This window comes from Apis laboriosa, unplaced genomic scaffold, assembly GCF_014066325.1.
Source record: "Apis laboriosa isolate Shangri-la unplaced genomic scaffold, ASM1406632v1 scaffold34_cov151, whole genome shotgun sequence".
Lineage (NCBI taxonomy): Eukaryota > Metazoa > Arthropoda > Insecta > Hymenoptera > Apidae > Apis > Apis laboriosa.
In genome coordinates this window covers 8,956,071-8,982,935 of record NW_025222928.1, presented here as the reverse complement: position 1 = coordinate 8,982,935, position 26,865 = coordinate 8,956,071, and the positions used below count along the sequence as shown (strand labels likewise).

Genomic DNA, 26,865 nt, shown 5'->3' with positions numbered 1-26,865 from the left:
TAAATTGTTATTAAAAATATTGAGATTTCAATTATTAAAAATTATTTAACCTGAGAGAAAAAGAGAATGATAAGAGAAAAATATAAACATATTTTTAATATGAATGCAAATTGTTACTTTTTGTATTTTTTTTTTTTAATTTTCTCACACGTGTGTGAATTATTCGAATATTTGCAATGAGATTACATTCATTTATACAAATTTATACGAATAAAGTAATTACTAATAAAATAAGAAGCATAATATTTTGTAATTTATGAGAAACAGATCTATTATAAATGATATCATTGAGTATTACACTCTGATCAGAAAGATCAATCTTTCCACAATGACACAATCGTTGCGTGTTCTCGGGTAAAATATCTATTATTGAATATAAAAATGTCCTAATTGGACATATTTCAGTGCAATTTGGTATTTTCAAAGGAATGGTGATACCATCTACTCCCGTGTAATAATTAATCTGAAACAATAATACATACATTTTTCATTATTTTTTTAATATATTTTAATTCGTATAATGAATATTTATTTCCTTTCAATTCCATTTCATTATCATTTCATTATGTTACAATTATTATCAAAAGAAATATTTAATATCATACGTAAAAGTGATATTTTGATTAATTTTAATCAACTTACATACCTTTACACCATGACTTTCCGTTTCATTGTCAAAATAAAGTTCAAAAATCACGGATGCTGCCTCGTTTGGAATATGTGGTGACCACAAATTTAAACTTTTCAAAACGCTCACGATATTTCTTTCGTTTCCGCTGTACATCATGAGCTTTCGTTTCGTCGGCACGTCCCCCTTGATGTACATCAACAAATTCACTAAAATCTCTCTTACGATTGCCCCACCATTTAATTTCTTCTGTAAAGGAGTTTCCCAAAGGAGATCGTATTCGAGCAACGACACGTTATACATTCCCCCATTGGGAAAGATATCTTGTGCCCAATATGGAAGCGGTTGATTTAAATCGGCCTGCAATAATACCACTTTTTATTCGAATAAGAATAGAAAAAAAATCATTATTTATAGATAATCTTAAGATATTTTCAATCCTAAAATATCTATCCATTTATTCCCTCTATTTTTTAATGAAATTATAACAATTTAAATATTCCTTACCTTCGTTTCGAAAACAGCATACAGCAACGCCACTTCCGATGGTCGTCGAATATTCATCCCTGTATAATTCGATATATAATCGAACAAAGGTAAATGCTGCGATATTCTTTCTCGCACACGTGACATATTTAATACTTTCGCCATCTCGAGAATAAAATTTGGACACTGTATCCCGAGTAGCAATGTATCTTCGTGCGCTGGTATATAATCTATTATAAAAATAATACGTTTGAATAATTTTTCCATATGTCTCTCTCTCTCTCTCTCTCTCTCTCTCTCTCTCTCTCTCTCGTTCTCTCTCTTCCTCTCTCATTCATTCACCATGTACACGCATGCGCACACACACATTTTCGTATACAATTACCTGTAGGTATCGGTTGCCAATTTATATCAGCGTTCCATCTTTGCTCTTTCGCCGGAGGCCAGAGACCCGCATTCACTAATTGGCCAGCTAATATGGACAACGGATACTCGGCCGTTTGCATTTTCGCCGTTTCTTGCATGTAAATCTCGCCGAGAAATTCGTCGTATATCGTTCGTAAATGAACTCCTAGATTGTACATGTTAAGCATACCGATCTGTTGAGCAAAATGAAAGTTTCACTCGTTCGTAAATTAGGATATATACACAAGTGACGAATTAAACAAATATTGTTAAAAATTGTTACATCAATTAAATATTCGATGTTTCGTTTAAAGCTAACTGTATTCTTTTTTTTGCCATTATGTTATGAATATATAAATTGTAAGATATTAAATTAAAAATTTGATTTGCTGAAATTTTATTTTATCAATGTCAATATTTATTCGAAAAAATATATATATGTATATTATAATTTTGTATATTATAATGATTATATTAGCAATATATATATATATATATATATATATATATATTTTTTAAATTCATCACGTATCTTCGTAAAGAGATTGAACTTACTTTGGGCATGGTAATCGGAGCTGTGTTAAAGTATTCATAAGTTAAATTATGCGGTAAACTCGTCTCGTTGCTGTTTATCAATTCCGAAATTGGAGCGTACGTTTTATGAGCGAATACCTGAAACGAATTTCGAGACGAATAAAAATATTAAATATGTTGCATGATGGATATTCTTTGTTGTTTATCAATTGAAATCGTTTCTTACGATTTGTACTAATTCCAATTCCGGAATGCATTCAACAAAACTGATTGAGGTATACATCACGGCCAACAGAGGCAGAATCATTTTCTGTTCTTTCGATTTTTATTTCGCGATAGAAATAACAGAAATCCTAAAAACAGAAACAAACCGATGAAAAAACAGATACGGATAAAAGAAAAATCTATTTATTTATCGACAAAATGAAACGAATCGAAAAGATCCGTAGATACAAATATAAATTTTCTGGAAGATTGTTTCCTGAAAGAAACATAAAGTAAATAAATAAATATTTAATTTTCTCTTCGAATCTTTCTAACCAACAAACAATTTCTTCTTCCCGTACAAAAAAAATTTGTTTTCTTAAACATTTTCACTTACTTTTATCTATTATTTATTAATTAGAAAATCTCGTCAACGATACAACATACTTAGTTCGCCTTCGTATATACAAGTCGCACAATTACTGGAACCAATGGGTTTCCAGATTATTCACCGATCAGTGTTTTTTCTTTTTTTTTTCAATTGTCCGCGTAATAATGTTTTTTTTTTTTTTTTCTTATTCACAATACAACAATGACGCTGATACTCGATCTCTACTTTTCGTGATAACCGCATCTACTTCTTGGTGTGACGATAGCGATCAGATAAAAATGCTCGCTTGTCTCCGAGCATCAACACGTATAAATTTAATCGCTAACCTTCGCGTGAAATCGTCAAACTTATCACGGGCGATGATCTGTTGTCGAGTTTTTGTATATCTGGCAATCAGTTCGCTCCCAGTAAAGCTTCACAATCAAAAGATGTTGTAAAACTGTTTCTCTCTATCATTTTTTTTTTTCTTCTTCCTCTTTTCTTTCGTATCCGTAACCGTGTTCAGATACACTATAATTGTGTATACATATACGAATTTCATGATCTTAAGGGAGAGATTGGAATTCGACGGTAAGTACCGTTTTTAATTACTTCTTTTTTTTTCGTATATATTTTTTTTTTTTTTATTTCATTAATACACTTGTTATTATATTTGTTATTATATGTACGAAAGATTTGATGATCTTAAGAGAGAGATTGGAATTTAGGGTAAGATTTAGTTGTTTTAGTTATTTTTATGANTTTTATGTTTTTTTACCAATTTTTTTTTTTTTTTTTTTTTTTTTTTTTGTTAATATATGAATTGTACATATACGAATCTAGTGATTTTAAGGAAGATATTGAAATTCGACAGTAAGTATGTTTTTAATTGCTTCTTTTTTTTTCGTATACATTTTTTTTTTTTTTTTATTTCATTAATATACTTCTTATTATATTTGTATATATACGATAGATTTGATGATCTTAAGAAAGAGATTGGAATTTAGGATAAGAACGTTTTAACTATTTTAATTGTTTTTATGATATTTCAATTTTTTTTTTTTCTTTAATATATGAATTATACGAATTTATTTTGTACATATACGAATCTAGTGATTTTAAGGGAGAGATTGGAATTTATAATAAGAATATTTTAATTGCTTCTATGATATTTTGTTAATTTTTTTTTTCTTTTTATTTTGTTAATATACGAATCTAATGATTTTAAGGGAGAGATTGAAATTCACGATAAGAATGTTTTAATTGTTTTTAATTGCTTTTTTTGTGTACTTGTTATTTCGAATTTATGATATTCCGCCATTTTTTTTTTTTATTTCGTTAATATACGAATCTGATTTTAAGGGAGAGGTTAGAATTTACGATAAGAACGTTTTTTAATTATTTTAATTGCTTTTTTCGTGTACTTGTTATTTCGAATTTATATTTCTAATTGTAGATTATACAAATCTGATAATTTTAAGAAAGAGGTTAGAATTCATGATAAGAATATTTTTAATTGCTTTTAATTGATGCTTTTTATGATATTTTGCCATTTTTCTTTTTTATTTCGTTAATTTCATATACGATTACTTTTATTATTCTAGTAAATAAGATATTAGACTGTTTTATTTTTTTGTATCTTTGATTTTTCCATTATCTTTGTTTTTATTTGTATTTATTCGTTAATAAATGTGCAATTAGAGATTCTTTATATAATATTTTATATATAAATATATATATCATTTTGTGCAATGTTTAAAAAAATATTTATATTTGCTTTCAAAATTTTTTTATAATAATATAAAACGCAGTAAATTCAAATAACAAATTTAATGTTCTATCATCCCATTGATTAAAACATATTTCCAAAATTCTATTCAAAAAGTGAACAATATTTTAAAATCCAATTCTCCTCGAAAAACTTTTTCACCAATTGATATAAATAAAATTAATTCGTGTTATTTTTATATACGCTTACCAATCATCAGTTTTATTCGTTTCTAGAATTTTTAAATAATATATATATATATATAAAATTTAAATAAAAGATTTAAATAAAATCCATAATCGTTGTTCAACAACATCGATTCGCGTTAAAACGAAAAAATTCTATTCGAAAAGTGAACAATATTTTTAAATCCGATTCTCCTCGAAAAAATTTCCCACGCAATTTTCTTCCATGATATTTCATGAAAAATTTCACATTTATTATTTATATCTACAGCGAAATCAAAGATACAATAAATAAAATTAATTTTTATTTTTACACACTTAGTTAGTTTTCATTCTCGTTCAAATTCGTTTCCGGTTTTTAAATAAATCTGTGTGCGAATAATTGAAAATTTGTAGAACGAAGAGAGGAAAAAGAAAAAAAAAAAAAGTAACTAATTTTGCTCTGATCATTTTTCCGTATCATTAACCCGGTTTCTATAAACTCGTTTTGTATCAGTCGGACATAAACGGTGATATCGTAAATCGTGAAACCTTATCATCGACAAATTTCAGGTTTCATGGATGGTGTTCACGTGATAAAACACGCGACCACGTACCCAACATGCATCGAAACATTTCGCGGCAATAACGGGTATATTAACATTACTTAATATATATATACATATATATACATATATATGTATATATATATATATATATATGTATATATATATATATACACCCGTTAAGATTGAGACGGGAGATACATCATTTTAATTATCTTTATCGAGAATTTACGTCAAATGAGAAATTCATCGCTTCACTTCGGTCCACGTGATAATACGTATTACATATTATACTATACTGCACACACTGTACAGTTTTATCTATCGTATACATGCACACGTATATATATATTATTTCTTTTTCTCCATCCAAATTATATGTACTTATTCTTGGCACAACCAAATAATTCCTTTTTCAATTTAAGAGTATTATACTCAGATTTATACCAGATTTATACCACGAATTTAACGATCGTATCGTGAGCCACTACTAGTCGAATAATTGTTGAGATATGAACAGTTGAATCCGCGTATAACATTAAGTATACAATAAGCTATCAACAAGATTGAGACACTTAAATTCGGACGTAAGCGCTTAGAGTTTCACTTTTTCATATTTCGAGAGAGAAATGTAACGTTTGGTCGACGCCGGAGCGTAATATAAATTCGATATATATATATATATATGTATCGTCCGTGTATTATTTAATCACAAGTTCAGTGACAAATTTGTATCTCGAAGAGCAAGAGGTAAGATTCGTTTGTCTTCCCTATACGATACGATATATTTACGATATATCGTAAGTTAGATTATTTATCGATATATATTTTCCTGCTTTCGATCGAATTTACGCTTTTTCTCATTTTTAGAGAATTATTCTTTATAAATTTTACAAATTTTCTTCTTTTTATCCAAAACGTGAAATTACTTGTCAACTCTTGGCAAATAGCTTTTTTATCCACCGATGAAACGATGGATAACAAATAGAGAAAAAAAGAAGAGAAAATATCTTTCTGTATAGACGATTAAAATAATCATACACAAATATATAATTTTGAAGCTCTTCCAGCTTTTGATATTTCGATATATATATATATATTACTTATGTTTATTATTACGTCCTTTGTGTTAACAATTTAGAAGGAAAAATAAATGTGCATATTTTATTTTCACGATACAATAACAATGCCATGTTTTTTTTTTTCTGCTCTCTATTCATCGTATTTTCTTTCGCGTAACGTTCAAATTACAGTTTCGCAATAATACTATAATTCCGTAGACGCTAGTCGTAATTAGTTAGCGAAGGAAATCAGGAAGGCGACGATTTATCTTTGCTCTCGTAAGGAAATTAATGATTTTTTTCTCTCTCTCTCTCTCTCTCATCGTACGTCAAATGTCAGTCACACCGGTATATCGCTCGTTTCGTATTCGTTCATTCTTCGTAGTTTATGTAAGTTCGTTCGATCCGCGGCCAGACTAATTTTTCCGTGTAAATTCTTGTTTATCGTTTTTTTTTTTTCACGAATATCGCGAAGTTTTTGCACAGGTTTTTTTTACGCCGAGATATTTTTTTAATCGAATAAGGATAAAAATTGCTCGAATATTTTTAATGCTCGTGTAAATATCAAGACAAGATCAAATTAGTAATATAGGAGTCGAGCGTAAAAGCGTGTTAGAATTTTTTTTGTTAATCTATCTCGTACGTACAGCGCATGCTGTGTATGCATTATAATGTTGTATCCACGTGTAACACGTGCAATTTCGAAAATTTATTTACGAATTTTGAAATTTTTTCTTTTTTTTTTTTTACGTATCACTTTGGTTTTATTGTTTGCAAAAAAATTTATTTATGAATTTTGAAATTTTTTTTTTTTTTTTTTTTTACGTATCACTTTAGTTTTATTGTTTGCAATGATGATGAGTGCAAAAAAAATCAGAAAATTTATATTTTTTAGGACTTTGCGGATAGATATTTTTTTAACTTTGCCATAGAAAATGAATAAATGTATAAATAGGAATTGTTTTTTTCTTTAAATTATATCATTGTCCATCAAAAATTATTGTGCATGTTTTGATTTCTGAAATATTTTTTTATCCATTTTTTTTTTTTTATGTTTGGAATGCGTAAAAAATATACAAATAAAGTAATATTATGTTCTTTTTTTTTTTTTTTTTTTAATAAAAAAATACATCAACTCTGAATTTTCGAAACGTGGATATAAATACCTTATCGATTTTTTTTTTATGCGATGTAGTTATTTTTGGAATCAAGCGATAAAAGAGTACATATTTACATTTGATCGGTTGAAAACAAATAACGGTACCTATCAAAAAAAACACTTACATAGGAATTAATAACGCGCAATTAAAAAAAAGAAATTTGGATTTATTCGAATTTTAAGCAAATTAAAAGTCTACTATAATCTCTTTAACTTATTTATTTCAATACTTCGTTCGTGAAATAATATCCCGTAATGTATTAATTATTTACAGTAATTTTTTTCATTAGCAAGCTAAATATGGTTAAATATCGTAAATATATTCGTTACGTTTAATTAAATGAATTTTTTCGATTAAAGGGAATTAAATATCTAGAAAAGGAATTACGAATTCGATGGAAATCACGTGACATTCTGGGAATTTTATCTATCGTTAGTATCTGTTTATCGTAAAAAAGCACATTAATTAAAATTGCTGAATAATTGCTAAGTCTTGCTAAACTACGAAAAATGTATGCATGTATATTATACGTATATAACGATTACATAGATAAATAATTTTCAAATTTTACGAAAAATTTAGAAGAAAAAAAAAAAAAATTCGATTCGAATGTATATATATATATACACGAAATGAAAATTTACGAGTCATTCGGGTTCGATGCATCTTAAAATTTTTATATCTTTTCGATTCGAGAGATTTTTAATGACCCCTCGCGTATTTATAACGCAGAAAACGCATTACGAATACAATAGTGACCGATAAGTATATTATCCATTATCCAGTACTGTTCATTAACTCGAACTAATAAAAACTACTATTCAATTTGTTGAAATTTTCTTTATACGTACTTTTATGCGTAAGAGGTGATCGATTTCAAATAGCCAATAAACCATTTTTAAAAGTTTGGAGTTCAAAAATAGGCGGTAATTGCGAATAAAGAGTCCCCCCTCCCCCCTCCCTTGTGTCTAAGAAAATGCGTAATATATTTTGAACAAAAATTGGATGTTATTCGGAAAAAAAAAATATTTCTTTTTTTTTTCTCTCTCTTACAAATAGCTTAAATTAAACGTTCCATTCAATACGTATCGAATAATTAAGAAAAATATGTATGCATTATGTGCAATTATGCATATGCGGCAATTAAAAGGGAAAGACACGAGGAAGCGAAAGAAATGAATAATCTAACAGGAAATTTTCGTTGCGTTATGTTAATATACGTACGTACCGATCTTGATAATTCCCAATGATGTATATTTTAATGACACAGCTTGCAAGGTCATTGTTTGTATACATATCGCGTTACAATTTCGAAAAGAAACCTAATATGGTTTTTCTTATCGCATTTGGGGGCAATTATGTTATGCGCACGACATAGATCAAGAAAACGGGGACTTCCATTTCGTGCATGCATTACTTATGCACGTTCGAACGGCAACCGAAATCAACGATTGAGAAACCATTCCGGAGAAAGATATGTCCGTTTGACGTGTTACTCTCCTTTAAAATCATTTGCACATAGGGAACATGGCCAGTATTTCACCGGCTTGTCTCACAATCGATACTTCACTATTATTAATTGCTTGTCACCGAGCTATTACGATAGGTATCCATTTAAACAGTGCAAACGTAAGTTCTATTTCAACTGTAAGAAAAATTGCGGGAGACAATAGCAATTACAAGTGGTATAAATACAACAGAATCCTATCCCCGCGTTTAGTTGTTTCCGTTCGATGATTTTTTTTTCTTTTTTTTTTTTCTTTTTTTGTTGCAAGTGCAAGTGGAAACGATTAGATAAAAATTGTATGTAAATTAAAAATTCGCTTTAACGATAAATAGAAAGATTTTCTTTCCCATTTTTTTATCGCAATGATAAAATAATCATCGCCAAGATAAAACGAATCAATTATCGCGCTTTTTTCCAGATTTTTTTATTGGGTGATTCGATTTAAATTTTTCCAATTTTAATCCAATCTTTGCTTACCTGTACAAATCGTTGTATCGATATCTTTTCAAAATATTTGCAGAAAACCGTGGAGAACAGTGTAATTTATTCGAAAGTGACAAGGATGTTAGTGGTTAAACGTAATAGAGATTTCATTGGTGTTAAAAAAAGTTACCAGTGCTTAATGTACTTATAATTTCTGTATTAAATTCTGTGTGTAAATAATGAAAAAAAATATTAAATATTAAATATTAAATTAAAAATCGAATGTCTTGTATATCTCGTTTGATATTTCGTTAGAGAGAAAGGAAAAAAAAATTAATAAACGTAGAGAAATAATAATGGACGAATCGTGGTGGAAAGAAAAGATAAAAATATTTCTTGAAAATTTAGGAAATTTCAAGTTGTCACTAAATATTGGTTAAATGGGTCGTTTACTTTATTACCCCGTACCTAACGGTAAATTTCTGATGCGGAAAACATCATGGAAATTTTCTCACTGTCGTTATAGGTTTTACATATAAAATAGATACTAGTTTTTTCTTTTTAATTTAATCGTTATCTTATATTCCTCAAAGCGTATAATAGTGTACATTTGAAAATTAACATTTATACGTAACTGTTCGCACAAAGTTATATTTCATTCAACGTATCAATTAATACTTTACACGTGCAGGTATTTACCATTTAATTTATAAGCTTGCCTTTTTTCTTTTTTTCTTTTTTTTTTTTTTTTTTTATCAACAAACGTGACGATAGAATCTATAAAATTGCCATAGAAGATGATTATCGATTAATTTAAAATCGTGATAAACGGTTTGAATGAAAGATTTAGAGGATATTTGTTTTTTTTTTTTTATCTTGCTTGCGCTTCGAAAAAAATAATCTTTTGATAAATGGAATAAATTTCATTTTGAACGTTTTTTCTTGATTTCAGGTTGAATGGGAATAATGATGACTTCGCTTATCGAACTTAAAAGATTCTCATCGATGAGTATAATCGCGATTTTAGCGATGGTGGTCGGCGTCCAAGCGGAACTTAAACAAATAAATGTGGTGAGTAAATTCAACAATGAATTTATTTATATTTAAAATTTTTCGATAAAGTAAGATATTCGAATTGCGAGCTTCGTCGAATTGAATTTTTTAAAATCTAGAGAAAAATAAGTAACATTGTTACTGTTTAGAATTGAAAAAAAAAAGAATGAAAAGTGTAATTCAATTTTATATGCGATTTGTATAATTACACAGATATTCCGGCACGGCGATAGGATACCCGATGAGAAAAATGAAATGTATCCGAAAGATCCTTATTTGTATTATGATTTTTATCCACTGGAGCGTGGCGAATTGACTAACGTAAGTACTTTGTTTTGTTTCCCTCAAATTAAGTTTATCGATGTAAAAAAATATATTTCTCGATATTAAAATTTAAGAATTCAACTTTGATTTTCATGTATCCATTTGATTAAATTCGATTTATCTGTTTATAATTTGTATCTAAATATGAAAATTTAATAGTTGAAGTTACGAATAAAGTTAGTTTGATAAATTACTTCAATAATTTATTGTTCAAAACATAATAATAATCGAAAATAATTATGACAAACAATCGAGGTTATACGAAAAGCGGATCAATTATATTAGCTAAAAATAAATGAGCATTTTAATAATTACTTGAAGTAACATTATTCGAGATTTTTAACTTACTTTTTCAATTGAATCAATGTCCAATTCTGTTATTTTAGTCAGGTAAAATGCGAGAATATCAATTGGGACAATTCTTGAGAGAGAGATATGGTGACTTTTTGGGAGACATTTACACGGAAGAATCCGTCTCGGCTCTCAGTTCGTTCTACGACAGGACGAAAATGTCTCTGCAACTCGTACTCGCAGCGCTCTATCCGCCAAATAAATTGCAACAATGGAACGAAGATCTGAACTGGCAACCGATCGCCACGAAATATTTGCGCCGCTATGAGGACAATATCTTTTTGCCAGAAGATTGTTTATTGTAAGTTAATATATAAAAATGTTTTGGAAAAATTTTCTCTTAACTTCCTTAATTTCAATCGAAATAATCCTTAATTCAATCAAAATAATTTTTTTCGTTTTCGCAGATTTACGATCGAATTTGATAGAGTATTGGAATCACCGCGTGGGAAGTACGAATTCTCGAAATATGACAAATTGAAGAAAAAATTAGAAGAGTGGACCGGAAAAAATATCACTACGCCATGGGATTATTATTATATCTATCATACACTGGTGGCCGAACAATCTTACGGTCTTACTCTGCCATCTTGGACAAATAATATATTCCCAAGAGGAGAATTATTCGATGCGACGGTATTTACGTACAACATAACCAATTCGACTCCTTTGTTGAAAAAACTTTATGGAGGTAATTTGATAATAATATTTCTTCTTATTTATTTTAAATCCTTTTCCTTACTAGTTTTAATCTTTCCTTCTTCAATTGTTAGTTTTTTCTTTTTTTATTACTACGATACAAATTTCACAACTAATGTTATATTTTTACTATATCAGTTCCACGGATTCGTTAATTTTGCACAAGTATCAATATCTTTCAATCTCATATCTCTGTTTCTTTTTTTTTTTTTTTTTTATTTAATATAAAATATCGTGTCACTTTATCGTATTGCCATTTTAGGTCCGCTTCTTCGAATATTCACCAAGCATATGTTAGATGTAGTATCCGGTACGCAAAAGAAAAAGCGAAAGATATACTTGTTCAGTGGACATGAAAGTAATATCGCCGCTGTCTTGCACGCTCTTCAACTTTATTATCCTCACGTTCCTGAATATTCCAGTTCTATTATAATGGAGCTTCACAATATCGAAGGCACTCACTATGTAAAGGTACGTAATGAATCGTGCATAAACCGATATCTATATTTTTATACGAAAACAATATTTTTAAATTATCTTATAAATTAACCTACAACCTCGATAGCGGCCAATTTACGATATTGTTATGGACATTGATCCTTCGCCATATGCAAATATATCATCTCAATTATTATTAATAAGTTAATTACGATGCTGAATATCGAAATATGATATTGAAAACTATTCGAATAATTTGAGGATTATATTCGAAACAAATTAATCGTATTTACGAATTATTTTATTTCTTTCGAGTTTCTTTAATTCTTGTTTCTTCTGTATTTTTAATTACCGATTAATATCATTGCAGATCGTTTACTACTTGGGTATCCCGTCTGAAGCAAGAGAACTTCAATTACCCGGCTGCGAGGTACTTTGCCCTTTGTACAAGTATTTACAATTGATTGAGAACGTGATACCATCGAACGAAGAGATGATTTGCGATAAAAGATTCGCCGACGAGTCGGCAAACAATTTGTCGATCGAAGAATTAGATTTCGTGAAATTGAATTTAATAAGGATAGCGGGTACTGAGAATAAATAATTATTATGGGAGAATTAATTAATTTGTCAATCACGTGAAAAACGAAGAAGAAAATGAAATATGTGTTTAAAGTATTTACTTTACATGAATGAATGAATTTGAAATAGTTAAATGAATTTATCATCTAATTGATATTAATTATTTATTAATTACTTATCGATAATCCGATATAAGAAAAAAAATATGAAGAATGTGATTCATATATGATTCTTTAACTATGTTCAAAGGTCATCCTATAAGTAATGCTATCTTTTCATTTATATCCATTAACAGTATTATTCGGCTAATTTGCTTTTTTTTTTAATTAAAAACAGTATTATTGCTAAAATTCAGACTTTTTATTTTAGTATTAAAACTATTATTTAACTTTTAACATTATATTAACCAAGAAATGGAAATGAGCATTTTATCGTAATTATCATATTGAGATTGTAAAAAGTGTAGTCGTTTACTGCTTATTTCACAAAATGTTTTTGATCATATTTATCACGAACGCAAAAAAAAAGTTTATACGTGTAAGTTTATACAGCGATACAGGGAATATTCGATTTTCTAATTTTACGTTGATTATAAAAATATATTGCAAAATTTGTGCATATACGTACATTTTACACATATATATACATATATGTATATAACGACATTACTTGTAAGATGACATAATGCATAAAAATTTTTGCATATGAACATGTACTGAATATGCATAAATGAATATTGATACGAATCAAATAATTAATTATTTTTTATATAACTTAATTATTTATGTTATATCCCAAATATTAATTATATATCAACATTCGAAACATTCAAATTTATTTAAATGTATAACCTAATTTATATTATTATGTGTAATTATTATTTTTTTTTAACGCAAACTTTTCAATCCAAATAGTACTTAATGCACCTCTAATTTAATGAATTATTTATTTTCTAATCAAAGTACAGTCACACTAAAAAAAAAAAATATGTTACAGTACTTGAATACATATTTATTAAACACATTGTATATCAAACAATTTTACATTGTTATTATTTATATATTATTATTATTATATATCATTTTTTCCATTATTTCAATCAATATATATTACTTTGTATGCTCAATGTTTGATTTCGCTTTAAGAATTTAATAATCTTAAATATATATAATTGTATACAATGCGTGAAATATTATTTCTACATATTATATACATATGTATATATAGACGAAATCAAATATTTAAAAAAGATAAAAGATAATAAATAAAATTGATTCACAAAACAAAAAATTTGTTTTCTTATTTATTTCCCACAAAATTATTTCCTCCGTTTAAAATAAATTGTAGAGAGACTAATGTACTTACATTATTTAAGCAAAAATATTTCTTTCTTAACTGAAACATTATTGGCAATGATTATTCCCTATCGTGATGCGAACCTCCTTCGAAACATTTAGCCTCACGTGACGATTCTTGCTATTTAAAAAGAATAAAAATCGCGTCTTGCATATTTAAAGAATCGTGGTCTTTACATAAATCAGTCACTTTTCCAACGAATTCAAAACGTCCTCGACTTTATCCTTAAATCTATTTATTTTCTAAACATCAATTTCGAAACGTGTACAAAGTAAAACGTCTTCTCTAAGTTATCAATATCGTATGATTTAGTGTGCAATATTTTTTTTTTTTTTTTTTTTTTTTTTTTTTTTACGCAATACTTGCCATTATTGCTACATTGTATGGAATATGCAGATAAGAGCACAATAATTCACAAAATACTTACATGATACTGAGACGATGCGCTTGCTAATTTCAAGGAAATGAAACACATGCTTGAGCAATTAAATCTTAAAGTATTATATAGCTTATAAAGAATTATTGTCGTTTCTTTTTTTTAAAAAAAAAATTGCAAGAATATACGTGATAAATTCGTTCCACGAAATTCAGTAGCCATAAATTTAAGAAATTTTAATTTCCTTGTCTATCAATAATATCGGAAAAAGACCTACGCATGTGACGCGTAGGAATTCCCTCCTACGTTAATTTTTCTTCTCTTCCGGTTAACTTACCAACTCGAGATGATCTCCAGTTTTAATCTAGGCTAATGTTTGCACGTATTATCTTTTCCAATCGTATCTTTAATTTATATTATAATTTTTAATAATTTATGTTGAACATATAAATTATCGTGTCTTTTTTATCAATGATTTTTGTTTTCTTAAGTATTGAAAAAAAAGTATAAAACAACGAATTACATATACACGGATTTAATCATTTAAAGTAATTCTTCCAAGTAAGTAGAAAGTTATATCAATTTCGTTATAGCATTCTTTGTAGCAATAGAAACTCACGTTTTATGACCATCCTCTTGAAAATTGTCTTCTTAATCCCTTTTTGTAAAAAAATAATATCCTACCATTATTGACTTATCCTTTCATTACGTATGCATTTATTATTCGTTCATTTTGGCACAACTGCGAAATCGACGTCGAGCGTGCACACTTTAACCGAATAATTTGCACATACGTATTTCTGGCACAAAACTATATGATCTTTCCGATTCAACTTTCACCACCGAATATATCGATAAAATTGTTCAATTTCTTTTTAAAATAATTTTGTATGATTATTAAAATGACAATTTTTATATTTTTTCAAGAAAAACAATAGCGAATATGACTACGTACGTATTAGAATTAATTTGATTTGCATGGATAGTTATATAGGCCAATCATATAAGCGAATCATTTTCCCTATTTCACTTTTAACGTTATTAAATATATATATATATATATATATATATATATATATATATATGTGTGTGTGTATAATGTTATTATCCTCGACACGCGAAGGCAAACAACAGTTGAAATTCGATACTCATATTTCGATCATACAATCGAAAGTATACAAATACTGTAATCTTTTTTTCCACAAGTCTGAAATACGCGTAAGTAATCCTACGATTTTTTTTAACAATTATCCATAATGTAATGTAACATCTTTTATTTGTATACAGATAAACTATAATACTAATAATTAAGAGAATTAATAATTTTTTCGATACATACCATATTTCATCAATAATTTATCTCTGAAAAATTCAATATTTTTAAGAATAATGGAAATACTTTAAAAACTTGAACATTAATAAATTATAAGTGAATGACATTGTTTATAGATAACAATGCATCTTTTTCTAAAAATATCGAATCAATATTTTTTGTTATATAATAGAATAAAACAATAATGAAGCTTATAAAAATCGATTAATAAAATTCGTTTCTAGAGTATTGTCATGTATAAAGTATAATATATTTTCTAAAATCATTATTCAAATATTATTGAAATTATAATAATATTTCTGAATATCAATATTTGTAAAATAATTATCAAGTTAACACGTGTCATACATAAAACATAAGTTCAACGTGTATATAAGTAACAAATAATGTATATAAGAGAAGAATATTTACGAAATAACAGAATGTTACAATAGTATTTGTCGATTCGTTTTCGAATTTTATTTCAATTTTCCATTTTCAATTTTGTTTTTTAAATTATTTTGTATAGGTAAAAAAATTGAAACAAAGTATTAAAGTATTCGATGTGACATTTTTCGATAGCCTATCGTTAAATAAACTCGTTGTCCCCTATATAAAACTGCGTTGACATTAGATTTTTTTATATTTTAAAATACTAATTCTTCATAGTTTTATCTACTATAAACATATGAACGTTGCTCAAAATAAAAGTACGCTCAACACACGGTAAGATTTTGTAATATAATTATCGATATCACAAAAATAACAAGATTTATTTAATAAAAATAGAAACAAAATATTATATGGAATCTTTTCTAGTTTAATATACATGATATAATATATAAAACATCGAGTGAAATTGAAAGCTATATATAAATTTATTTATTAAATTATATTTACTTTTAGAATGATGAATACCACATGGACTTTAAGATTCATCATTTGTCTCCTTTGTTGTCAAGCATCTTTGGCAGAATTGAAACTTGTACAGACGATATTTAGACATGGAAACAAAATGCCATCGAATATCAATTTTTATCCTAACGATCCTTACATTAATTATACTTACAAGCCGGCGGGACGAGGAGGTTTAACAAATGTACGTGTAATATCATTTTTTATATAATCATTGTGTGATTCTAATTTATACAATTTTAATTCTTCCAATTTTATAAATAAAAAGAAATGAATTCGATTAAATAACGCGAATTAATTATGGATAAATTTTAATTTACGTAGGTTGGTAAAATGACCATGTACAAAGTTGGCCAATTCTTTCGAGAAAAATACGAGGATTTTTTGGGAGAAATTTACACGAAAGAAAATATTTGGTTTCGCTCTGATGAAGTAGATAGAACTATAATGAGTGGACAACTCGTGGCAGCTGGACTATATCCACCTTCCAAAGAACAAAGGTTCTAAATTAAATTTAATGGTTGCCAATTTAACAACTATATTACTATATAAGATAATTTCATAAAAATTCATTTTAGATGGAATCCAGATTTGAATTGGCAACCTATACCTGTATGGACAATACCAGTTACTATGGATTGCCTTTATATCACTCAGTTTTCTTCAAGATTTCATACATTGAGAAACATAGTGGAAGAAACGGACGAAGATGTGATACAATTTGAAAAAGACAATAGAGATATTTATAAATATTTGTCCAAACACACAGGTGGTAATATCACACAATCAAGAGTGTTTGTATTATATCAATATTTATTCTCACAGGTATTTTCAACTTTTGAAATTAATTGAAAAAGATTGAAAATAATCAACATAATTTTTTACTATATAGAAAATTGGAATAATTTTTTTTAGAGAGATATTGGTTTAGAATTACCAGAATGGACGAAATCAATTTTTCCTCACGGAAAACTTGACGAATTAGCTATATACGATATTTTGATTCGTACTCGTATTCTGGAATCGAAACAAATATTAGGTGGTAAGTTTAAATTTCATTTTTTTTTTATTTTTATCGAAAAATAAAAAAATTCTAAAAATTAATATAATATGATTTCATCGATTTATTATACTATTAATAATTCTTTCATTCGACAGGAATATGGATTCGCGAATGGTTGAATCATGTTAATGATCATATAAGCAAAAAAGATACGCGAAAAGCGTTTATGTATGCGGCACATGATCTAAATATCGCATATATACTTTCTGCATTGGATAATTTCGATAACGAAATTCCTTACTATGGTAATAGTCTAATGTTTGAATTACACGAAGACGATAATGAATATTATGTTCAGGTAAAAAAACTTTCTATAAAAAATAAATTGATACAAGATATTATTTTTGAAATTAAAAGATGATTAGTAAAAATGATTAAAAAAAAATCACATAAAATTAAAACTTTTCAAAATTAATTTCTATTTATTATTATTTATATTATTTTTACAATTAGATTTATTGTTACCATTATTGTTCACAGATACTTTATAAAAATAAGGATAATATTCGAGTTCTTAAATTTCCTAATTGTGATAAGATGTGTCCATTAGATGAATTCAAGAAATTCGTAGAGCCTTTAATATCGATTAATATGGAAGAAATATGTGGACATAAATAAAGAAATACATATATTTTCTTGTTTTTTCAAACCTTTCTCTCAAATTTTAAATATATTGTAAAAAATTAAAATTTTAAAGAATTTTTCCTTTATATATGCGATTATATATATGCGATATTATAAGCGATCTTAATTTTCGAGATATTCACAAAAAACTTTTGATACTGTTACATTAAATTATTCTATCTAATAAATAAATATATAAAAATATTTTATAGAAAACTGCAGAAAACATAGAAAAATTAATTTATTCATGAAATATATCTATATCTACTGTGACATTTGGAAAAATCATTTATAAAATATATGTGTATATATATATATATCACAATATATAAGAACATAAGAATAAAAGAAACAATAAAATTAATCAAATATTAGAGTCATGTCGAGCGCATTTTTATAGAGCTAATAGACAAAGAAAACAAGTAGAGAGAACGATTAGAAATAGAAAAGATAAAAAATTATAAAAAAAAATAGAAATAAAATATGAATTGATTATCAGCGCTGTCTCTGGAATATTAAAAACATTTTTTTAAAGATAGGATAAAGTAGAATAAGAATTAAGAATCAGCATCATCTTTTGAGCGCTTCTAAAACATGATTCTATAAAAGAAATATCTTTAATATTCAAGAGATGGCGCTGTGAATTTCTATTCTATCTCTAGTTTTCTTCCACTATTTTTTATCCTTTCTTTATGTGTTTTATTTGCAATACTCTGGAGATGGCGCTGATTTCCATATTTTTATTTCATCTATTATTCGTCTTTTCCCATTATTTGCTTTCCTTATCTATACTAGTTCTTAGCGCGTGACTGTAACCACAGATGTAGTGAAAAGTATCAATTGCTTATATCAAGAATTTCCAAAGTCTTTTAATGATAAATTTGGGAAACAGTATATAAATACAGTTATCATTGATTGATTATAAACTTTTAAAAAAAAAAACAAGTGACTTCTTTAATAGAATTTTTAAATTCAATTATGTAGTCAATTTTATTTTGACGTTCATTTGAAAAGTAAACACTAGTGACATATTCATGTGATTATATGATTATAATAATTCAATGAAACTTCACGCAATATCATATAAAATATGATATAAAATCTATAATATGATTTAAAAATATATTTAAAACACAGTTTTAATTTAATTTCTTAGTTATGGATAGATTTTTACATATCGATTGGTAGGTACAAAAAATTGGAGTACATTAAATAACCTATTTTAAATTGTTTCAAATTTATATTTATTATTATATTATTATTATATTTTAATTAGTGAAAATTACTAAGATAATTATTTTTTCTTTCTTTCTTTTATTTAATAAAGTAAACAATATTTATAATTATAAATTTTATTTATATTTATTAATTTAACAGGAATTGTCCATTAGAAGACATAATAGATGATACTTTTATTAATGAAGAAAGATTAGAAAAAGAAAGTGTGATGCATAGGATTATGACTGGAAATTTTACAGATCCATTTAAAAATATTGAAGAAGATTATCAAAATGTTAAAATCAATTTGATCAAAGATATTGATCCTGATTTAAATGAAGAAAGTAATAATGACATTGAAATAAATGAAGGAGAAAAAGAATGTGAATCTAAACAAATAAATAAAGTCAAATGTTATGTACCTGGTATTGTTAAATCAATATTTAAGTTTCCTAAGAAGTCTCAATTAGACAAAGAACAACAAGCAATGTGTTTAAGAGTCTTATTAAGATTTTCAAAATCTGGTAAACCAAAATTAACACGAAGAGAAAGAGAAGAATTACAGAAATATATGGTATATAAAATGTATAAAATATATCATACAAAATTATTGAACTAATTTTTCTGATATAGAATTATATATATTATTCTTTATGATATGTAATTTTATATTCTTTGTATTATAGGATTTGAAACAAATAATATCTCAAGAACAAGATGAATTTTTAGAGTTTGCAAAAAGCAAATGGCATGAAAGATCATTCAAAATTACATGTGAAGATTATATAAATTTACATTGGAAATCAAAATTACAATATATTTATGAATTACCTAGATATTATACAGAAGTAACAAGCATTCCATTTGTAGCAGATAAAAACATTAATGTAACATTTATTTCTAATTGTTTACAACTAGTAAGTAATAAAATATTATATATCTATATATATGATATATAAATATAATTGGAACATAATATTATATATTATATTTCATTGAAATTTAAATACAAAGTTCTTATAGGGTACATTACAAAAGATAGAGTTACCAACTTTCACTAAACCATTTATGCTGAGAATAAATTCAGAACAATTACGAAAAAGATTTTCTTCTAATCAAAATAATTCCAATAAGTCTTTATTTTATAAATTACCTGTAAGTGAAGATGTAAATTGTCAAAAATTGGCTGAAAGTAATAATGTGGATTTGGTAATTTCATCAAGTGGCCTTAAGTGTTTGGTAAATAATATTGGACCAACAAATCCAAACTCATGGATTTTACCTTTTATAATAAAAAAACATAATGATAAAAATATTATCTATATAGATAAACCAGCACCACCAGTTGCTAGTACTATACCAGAAAAAAATACTTGGGTATATAAATACATTCTTAAATATTTCTTTTTCCATTCCAAAAATTTATCTTCACACAAGTAAGATAAAAATTTATTCTTTAAAAATTGTATTCTTCTTTTTGATTATATTATAATCAAATTTTAATTATATAGTAATAGTAATGAAGAACATGATGATAATATATTTGGAGATATTAATTCTGAAGAACTATTAAAATTAGAAGAAAAATATGAAAATATTTCCACAAAAATTAACAATGAATCACTTTCAAATATGACAGAAAAGAATAAGAACTTTGAAGAAATTTTAACAGAAGATATTAAAAGTAATGTAAATTCTTCTGAAATAATAAATTGTAAAGAATATTTATATAATACATCTAATTTTTATAATGATGAATCTTCTATGAATAATGAAGGTAAAAATATTTTTGATATCTATATATACTAATATATTTCTTAAATTATAAATTAATTATAAAAATGATCAATTATCAAATTTTTTATTAAAAGCTTTTTATTAAAAATTATTAATTTTTTTAATTATTATTACGTTTGTTGTTACAATAAACATAATGTTTATAACAATAATTATTGTTGTTATTATTATTATTAAAAATAAAGAAAAAATGAAAAATATTAAAAGTAATCAATTTTATAAATGAATAGGTATAGAAAATAAATGTTCTGAGATGATAGAAGATAATGTATCATACAAATTATTTACCATTGGACAACTTACAGAACAAAATGAATTAATGAAAAATATTACCAAAGAATACAAAATATTAGTTCGAACAAAAACACATGGATTTGAGGTCTGTATATGTCATACTATTTAATATTTTTGTAACTTAATAATAAATATTTTTAAAAAATACAAATTTTTTTTTTTACATTATTTTTTCTTTATTTTACTTTAATTTACTTTATTTTTATAGATTTTACGAAATAAAGTACAAAGATTGTTATTATTAACACCAAAATTAGAGCATCAAGTTGATTTTGGTGCTGAAGCTGTAACATTAGAAGAAGCATTAAAACAATGGGTATCTTTGATTTTTAGACCTAATACATCGCTTGCACGAGGTAAATTATTTATAATATATAAATAATATAATATATAATATATTATTTATATTAATATATAAATAATAAACATAATTTATATATTTATAAACAAAATTTATTATATATTTATAAACAAAATTTAAATATTGATTTAATTAGAGTTAAGACAAAAAAATCTGTATATATATTATTATATATTAAAAATAAGTTTTTAAAAAAGAATATTTTGATCATATTTTATACTATAATATATTGAATTATTAATTCTTATTAAATTAATAATAATAAAATATTATAATAATATTGAATAATAAACGTAAAAATTTTCATCCTAATATTTCAAATATCGTATCATGTAATATTTATTTCAGTTCGAATATCTGCAAAAACATCGGAAATATTGCAAATAGAATATCGCACAGCAATGTCTATAAATAACGAAATCAAGAGACTTTTTAATATAAAAGTCGAAGATTCTTTAATAATTTTGCATAATGTTATTCAATCTCTTGCTAATCTGTCTCCAGGACATTATATTATGAGACATACAGTAAGAAATGGAGCATTCGCTACTGTTTTTAAAGTAGCAGGAAATCCAGGGTAAATGATTTAAAATATATTATTAAATTATATATAAATTATATTAAATTTATTTATTTAAATTTTTTTGATTTAGAATAAATATTATTGTCCTTTGTAGTTATTTTTATTAATTTTTATTTCCAGGAAAAATATTCTTGATATGCATACAATTTATGATGAACAATTTCATACTTTATCTAATTCTTCTTGGATTCCATTGGATAAAACCATAGCAACTCCAATGCTTAAATGTTTTGAAAGAATGCCAGCTATGTTTTATCCATTAATTAATACATTTCGTAATAATAAAAAATGTAATACATCTAAAGCAGGTATTGTATATTAATATCATGTAACTATTGTATATTATATATAATATATATTATATGTATATTATATATGAATATTATACAATAGTTATAATCATTTAATAAATCATAATTAATGTTATTAATTTTTTTCCTAGGATGTGTTCGTAGAAGTTTGAGAAATAAGAAAAAAAAATAATTAAGTTTTAAGAATTAATTAAATAATTTGTTTTTAAAATGATACTGTGATTTTCTATCATCATTTTAATACGAATAGAAAAAATATTGATGATATGTATATATGTACAAAATATCACTTGTAATATTTGTAATTTTAAATCAACTATATTAAAATAAGCATTTATTTAACTAATTACACAATAATATGTTTTATTTATATTTAAATATAATTTTTTAATAAATATTAAATTATAATTATTAAATAATTTATTAATAATATAATTACATGTGTCACTTTAATAAATGCAAAAAGTATTTTCAAGTATTCAATATTTGTTGATATTAAATTAAATATTAAATATACAATAAGAATATTTTAATACATTTATTTTTATAAAGATTTTACAACAATTGATGTAAATATTAAATTTTTATTATAAAATTTATGATTACTTATAATAAAAATTATATGATTACTTATAATAAAAATATAATATATAATTATATGATTTAATAAAATATACATCATCAAAAATAAATGTTATTTTATTATATACTATAATAAGCACCACATTGATTCTTTTAAGATTCTTTTTAATTGTATAAAAAATATAATAAAATATTGGTTTATATCCATATTTTTAATTAATAAATTGGTATATATATTTTAACAAATATGTTTAAAATATAACTTCAGATCATTGAAAATATTCATCATATATTTATGCTATAAATATTATTTAAGTTTAAGAATTCATTATTAAATTTATTTTTATTTAAGTAGAAACAAGCGAGAGTAAAGCTTTTTTGTAATCACCAGATGTGTCACCCTAAAATATTAATAATTATCAATTTATTAAAAATTCAAAAAACAAACTTTTTTGAAACTTATTATATTTGATTTTTATTTTTATTAATGTATTAAATGATGTATTAAAAAATGTATTAAATATTTAAATTCTATAAAACATAAAAGTAATAAAAAATAAATACATACAGCAATCCAACTTTCCAATGATTTTCCATAACGTTCTTCAAAAGCTTTTTTAATATCACCTAAATCAATTTCACTTCGAGAAACGATAATGCGAATTAGTGTTCTATCTTTTGTTCCAATACCATGCATACTGGCATACAATCGTTCAGCAAAAAAACCAACTTTTGATTTTACACATTTCACTGTTACATAACAAATATCGAAGTATTTATATTTAATTTATATGAAATTAAATTTTTAATATATATATATATATATATGAAAATTATATTATCATTATTATTATATTATAATTTCATTCTATTGAATAAATTTAAAAAAAAATATTAACCTATTCCCAGTAAACCTTTTTCAAGATTTCCAGAAAATTCCTTTTTAATAGCAACTTCAATATCATGCCCAGATATTTTTTCATATTCAATAAAAGTCTGTCTTAATTGTTGATAACTACGAGTTACTAAAATAGCATTAAACTGTGATTCATCTGTACCCCATTGTTTTTCACCTATATAATAAAATAATAATTATTTTTTTAAATAAATAAATTAAGTGAATTTCAAAATACATTGAAAAATTTTTTCCACGATTTACAAGAAAACAGAATCTTTTATAACTTTATTTACCATCTACATTTTATTAATTCAAAAAAGATTTTTTATCTTGATATACTTTGTAATATTAAAAATATTTTTGTATTGTTATACATACCAGCTTCATATAGTGCTTGAGCATCTGCTACAGCCTGAGTTTGATCTATTCCTTGATTTTCATCTCTATTTGCTTGCACAAGAGACACTAATAATCTCTTAAAATGACCTGAAGTATCTCCTTTCAAATCACTTTCAAGAGATTTTCCATATACTATTAAAAACAAAATATATTAAAATTTTATATAAATCTATTTAATAAAAAATGATATCATAATTTAAATAAATAAAAATATTAATTTCTAAACTTACAATTTTCATAAAATGCTGCAATAGTACGTATACCATAATTACTCAAAGTACACAAAATTTCTACAATTGCTTCTTCATCAGTTCCTAATCCACTAACAGCATCATGTAATTCTTTAGCATAATAATGAGGTAATGGTGTCATAAGAGCAATTATAACATCTTCTAATTTCCCTGTTAATTCACTTTTTAAATCACTAATCAAATCTTTTCCATACAAAGTTTTATATGCTTCAGCAATTTCTAATCTCTGAACAATTCCTCTTCTTGTAAGTACATCAATAATTGTTTTCTCATCAGTACCAAAACCTTTCATTGCTTTACGTAACAGTGCAGCATCTGCATTTGCATCAAATGGTTCTGCAGGATATACTGTAGGAGTACACTATAATAAATAATATATATTTTTTATATTATTTTAAATTAATATATTTGTTTATTGTTTAATTTATTTTTATTTAACATAAAATTCTTATACAAATAAAAAATATTAACAAATTATAATTAATTTGGTAAAATCTGTTTGACACACCAATAATTTTTTATTTTTCTGAAGTTAACTTTTTTTTTAAAAAAGAAAATTCAAAAATATCAATTTTAAGTTTAAAAATCTGATCTGATTATGCAATAATAGCAAATAAAAATATTTTGCATAGACCAAATTTTTCTATAAAGAAATTTAATAGAAAGAATAATTATTAAATATAATATATATTAAATATAGAGAATAAATATTAAATAATTAATTCTTGGTTCATTGAAGTTTTCTATGATCTTACAGAATTTTTATAATAAGCAAATATTTCATTATAAAGTGTTATATAGTAAAAGATTTATTTCATAAATCACCAATATGCAAGTAAATTGAACATTAATTGATTTATTCAAATGAACGCGATAAAAATATAACTGATCAATTCTCATACCACAAATAGATCAACTTGAATCAGTAATCAATTTGATTGAGTAATCAAATAAAGGCATAAAGGAAGTTTATAATTAAATTTAAAAAAATGTACTTACTTTAAATGGATAGTATTGTTGTTGTGACATTTTTATTTGTATAATAAATTGTCTAGAATAAATGAAAATATTAAATTATTAATCAATTCAAAAAAAAAATGCACAAATACATTATTATCGCTATGTAATCATAATCATTTTTTGTTTTCTTATAAATATAAGTATTCATATACATAAAAATGTACTTACAATAAATATATTTAAAAATATGTACAAATAACACTGTTTTCGAAAAATAAAATTGGAATAATATCGAATAGTATCAAAGAAAACCTTCACGTTTAATAGCCGGCTAGCCAATGACAGGCACACCCACTTTCGTATATCACGTCATTCGTATTCTATATTTCTTTGAAGGCTTACTAAGTAAAGAGTGAGTAATAAGTAAGAGAAAAAAAGGTCACAATGTTTTCAATGATAAAACTTTAATATATATTTACATAAATTAATGCAATAAGTCTTTTCTATTTTTAAAAGGTTATTCATCTTCCAAATATGCGATATATTTTGTTAAAAAATTTTATAAAATTTTTAATGAAGAAAAAAATAATATAATTAAAATTATTTCTATATTTTTTTTTATAATTATATTTTATATTTTACATAAATAAAAAATTGCTACAAAAATGTATTTCATTTACAATATTATAAATTTATTCAAAGATATATTATTTATAATTTATTCATTAATCAAAAATTAAAATATTCAAATCGTTGAATTATTTATTTTATTAATATTGTTATGTAATATCTATATATTATATAAAATTTATGGAAATCTAATCAGATGAATTCAAAAAAAT

The 26,865-nt window shown here is 24.9% G+C and overlaps 4 protein-coding genes across 9 annotated transcripts; 2 read left to right on the top strand and 2 right to left on the bottom strand.

Annotated features, from left to right (window-relative positions):
• Positions 1–164: 164 nt before the first annotated feature.
• On the bottom strand, positions 165–15,112 carry LOC122714909 (venom acid phosphatase Acph-1-like). Of its 5 annotated transcripts, none has more exons than XM_043936688.1 (7): positions 15,075–15,112; positions 2,280–2,406; positions 2,075–2,191; positions 1,500–1,713; positions 1,136–1,344; positions 647–988; positions 165–463 (listed from the first exon to the last, which is right to left on the bottom strand). In XM_043936688.1, exons 2-7 carry the CDS (start codon positions 2,358–2,360, stop codon positions 203–205), a joined length of 1,224 nt encoding a protein of 407 aa, XP_043792623.1. In that variant the 5' UTR covers positions 2,361–2,406; positions 15,075–15,112; the 3' UTR covers positions 165–202. The 5 variants fall into 5 exon arrangements, with proteins under 5 accessions (XP_043792623.1, XP_043792624.1, XP_043792622.1 ...); XM_043936689.1 differs by lacking the exon at positions 15,075–15,112 and adding an exon at positions 11,002–11,060; XM_043936687.1 differs by lacking the exon at positions 15,075–15,112 and adding an exon at positions 9,331–9,424.
• Positions 9,828–18,434, top strand: LOC122715210. Its single transcript, XM_043937195.1, has 14 exons — positions 9,828–9,967; positions 10,229–10,347; positions 10,543–10,650; positions 11,040–11,305; positions 11,412–11,695; positions 11,966–12,174; positions 12,512–12,744; positions 16,437–16,493; positions 16,674–16,866; positions 17,007–17,182; positions 17,261–17,507; positions 17,598–17,724; positions 17,841–18,043; positions 18,226–18,434. The coding sequence occupies exons 2-14, from the start codon at positions 10,234–10,236 to the stop codon at positions 18,361–18,363; spliced, it is 2,355 nt and encodes a 784-aa protein (XP_043793130.1). The 5' UTR covers positions 9,828–9,967; positions 10,229–10,233; the 3' UTR covers positions 18,364–18,434.
• Positions 18,435–19,191: 757 nt separating this feature from the next.
• LOC122714984 lies at positions 19,192–23,254 on the top strand. Of its 2 annotated transcripts, none has more exons than XM_043936823.1 (10): positions 19,192–19,553; positions 19,747–20,161; positions 20,274–20,504; positions 20,611–21,023; positions 21,099–21,364; positions 21,615–21,763; positions 21,887–22,034; positions 22,388–22,616; positions 22,743–22,912; positions 23,065–23,254. In XM_043936823.1, coding segments are annotated over exons 1-10 (2,049 nt in total). In that variant the 5' UTR covers positions 19,192–19,527; the 3' UTR covers positions 23,067–23,254. The 2 variants fall into 2 exon arrangements, with proteins under 2 accessions (XP_043792758.1, XP_043792757.1); XM_043936822.1 differs by having other exon boundaries at positions 22,743–22,930.
• Positions 23,255–23,744: 490 nt separating this feature from the next.
• On the bottom strand, positions 23,745–26,390 carry LOC122715331 (annexin B9-like). Its single transcript, XM_043937445.1, has 7 exons — positions 26,252–26,390; positions 26,063–26,114; positions 25,043–25,424; positions 24,792–24,944; positions 24,415–24,588; positions 24,084–24,265; positions 23,745–23,916 (listed from the first exon to the last, which is right to left on the bottom strand). The coding sequence occupies exons 2-7, from the start codon at positions 26,090–26,092 to the stop codon at positions 23,863–23,865; spliced, it is 975 nt and encodes a 324-aa protein (XP_043793380.1). The 5' UTR covers positions 26,093–26,114; positions 26,252–26,390; the 3' UTR covers positions 23,745–23,862.
• Between the last annotated feature and the right edge of the window lie 475 nt (positions 26,391–26,865).